The sequence below is a fragment of the Austrofundulus limnaeus genome, unplaced genomic scaffold (assembly GCF_001266775.1).
Source record: "Austrofundulus limnaeus strain Quisiro unplaced genomic scaffold, Austrofundulus_limnaeus-1.0 Scaffold487, whole genome shotgun sequence".
NCBI classification, from domain to species: Eukaryota; Metazoa; Chordata; class Actinopteri; order Cyprinodontiformes; family Rivulidae; genus Austrofundulus; species Austrofundulus limnaeus.
The window spans coordinates 427,862-430,486 of record NW_013952889.1 but is presented as its reverse complement, the minus strand read 5'-3'; the positions used below and the strand labels follow the sequence as shown (position 1 = coordinate 430,486).

General features: G+C 39.9%; 1 protein-coding gene across 1 annotated transcript in view; it reads left to right on the top strand.

Annotated features, from left to right (window-relative positions):
* The window catches only part of mfn2 (mitofusin 2), a gene marked incomplete at its 5' end in the record, with an annotated part of 55,604 nt that overhangs the window by 6,810 nt on the left and 46,169 nt on the right, over positions 1–2,625 (top strand). The window contains 4 exon segments of the mRNA XM_014025594.1: positions 692–854; positions 942–1,066; positions 1,154–1,262; positions 1,384–1,491. Of these exon segments, the coding sequence (XP_013881048.1) occupies positions 692–854; positions 942–1,066; positions 1,154–1,262; positions 1,384–1,491 (505 nt within the window).

Here is a 2,625-nt window from a genome sequence, read left to right as displayed (position 1 = left end):
CCACCATTCTTATAGATAGGAATTACCTTAGCTATTTTCATGTCATCTGGAAAAATTCCTGTTGAAAATGATAAATTCATAAATTCTATCTATCGATCTATCGACCGACCGACCGACCATCCCACCTACCCACCACCTACCTACCTCATTTCCTTCACTACCATCATATCCATGTTAATCCAATCTTTTGACCTTTTATCTCTGAATTCTTTTACAATACTCAATATTTCTTCTTCATCAATTTCCCCAAGAAAGATGCTGTTGACGCAACCCTGGATTTTATGGATTTGGTTTTTGCAACCACATTTCATCCACAAAGATGTTTCCCCAATTTCCTTCCAGTTTTAATAATGTGTTTGACAGTTTTTAACCCAATTTTAACAATTTCAGCAACCTCCATGATRTTTTATCTGACWGATGCCAATAATTTGACCCGTCAGATTTCCATCTTTTCCACTACCACATGATGTGTCTTTCAACATAGTTGTATAACAAATAAGAAGCTACTCAGTGCATCATTTAGGGTTCAATAACCTGTTGCCAGCTGAACCATAATTTCTCATGCAGTAATTATCTAATAGGAGGCTCTTACAGCGGTGCTTACTTAAATCCAGGTGGTTCTTTTGTTTTCATTGTAAAAAAAGATTACAGGTTGAACAATTAAAGGACTAACAGCTTTGTTTTTCTGCAGGACAAGTAATGGAAAGAGTTCAGTGATCAATGCCATGTTATGTGACAAAGTGCTGCCCTCTGGGATTGGACACACCACCAACTGCTTCTTGAAGGTGGAGGGCACGGACGGCAGCGAGGCATTCCTCTTGACCGAAGGCTCAGAGGATAAGAAAAACATACAAGTGGGTAAAATCTTTCCATTTTTTTCCAGAGGTAACATATTGCTGTGTCAGTTTGAACCCTTAGCTGATAGTGTGGTYTGTGATTAGACGGTGAACCAGCTTGCCCATGCGCTCCACCAGGATGAGGACCTGGATGCTGGCAGCATGGTTTGTGTCATGTGGCCTAAAGCCAAGTGTGCTCTGCTCAGAGATGATTTGGTGCTGGTGGACAGGTTAGACATTATTTAGCTCAAATTCTATTGAATAGAAAAGAAAAATGTACTGAATAAATTATGGTTTGGTTTTGCTCTCYCTTCTAGCCCAGGCATCGATGTCACCACTGAGCTGGACAGCTGGATCGATAAGTTTTGCCTGGATGCTGATGTCTTTGTTCTGGTAGCAAACTCTGAATCCACTCTCATGCAGACGGTGAGACTGAACAGTTTAATACTCTRTCTTTTGCTTTTTGACTTATTTAATGAGATAAAACTGGAATTCTCAGCCAGACTTTACATAMTTTTGTGCTATATTCACCGATRTCCTTCTACAGGAGAAGTCCTTTTTCCACAAAGTCAATGAGCGTCTCTCCAGTCCCAACATATTCATACTCAACAATCGCTGGGATGCCTCCGCCTCAGAACCTGAATACATGGAGGAGGTTAGTCCACTTCACATCATTATAATACCAAGTCCTGCATGCTGTTCAGAAATCAGCAGTGTTCAAAAACTTKGTCTAATTCAGTCACTGCATATTGGATGTGTTAAAATTAAATATAATGACAGGTAGGCCTGCCACGATAGTCAATAAATTAATTAATCGYACAMTAAATTATTTTGAGGTTGGTAAAAAGAATGAGGACRATAAGTTTCATTTGCCTGCTTGTTCGTTTACATCATCTCTCCCTCTCTGTGCTYCRGTGCACAGGTTGCTCAGCTGACCCCTCCCCTCCTGTTTTCTTAGTGTGGGAGGAGTGAACTCTCGCRCGGTCTCTTTAGCATGAGAGAGCTCGTAGCAATAACAAACTAAAGAAACGTTGATGGGATTCTGACAAATGGAGATGGAATTGRTTTCAATACAGAATGAGACAGCTGCAGTGTAGGAGCACCTGCAGTGACTGAAATTCACTGTGGGGTTGCACATTTTATGATCGATWCTAAAAATCTAATTTTTATAATGCGTGAAGTTCCCACATAGAATAAATTCCAGCGAAGTGTAATTATGTGGGAGTTTGCATCGGACTATATTTAGATGACAACTAGTTACTGAATAAAATTGAACACCTTCTGTTCAGAAGACACACAGAGAGAGAAGGAGAAGGGGTGGGGGCTGAAACTCCCTCGCCTGTGTACCTCCGTGAGCGAGGCAGACAAGACCCGCCATGACAGACTTGTCAAGACTTTACCTGTAGCTCCCAAAAATAACAGGAAACTTAAACACACCATCTGTGTTTTAAAGGGATCCACGATTAGTTGTAACATTAAACTTTATTTGATAAAMATTTATTTTAACTGTAAAATAAAGACTGTAAAAATGCTGTAGGCTGTTTAGTTTAGTAAATTTTTTAAAATATATTTTAACATGAACGGAGCCATTTTATTTACACGCAAAGCATTCTGGGTAAATGATGACATCAACTAGGTCATCTGTGCGAGGCTGCTAGTGAGCTATATCCACCCTGAAGGTTAATCTTGGACAATATCTGAGGATCGGCTCTTTTAAATGAAACCAGAGTGTTGACAGAGAGGAGAAGGTAGAAATGACAGACTGTAACTGAAAATATAGATGGAGGAC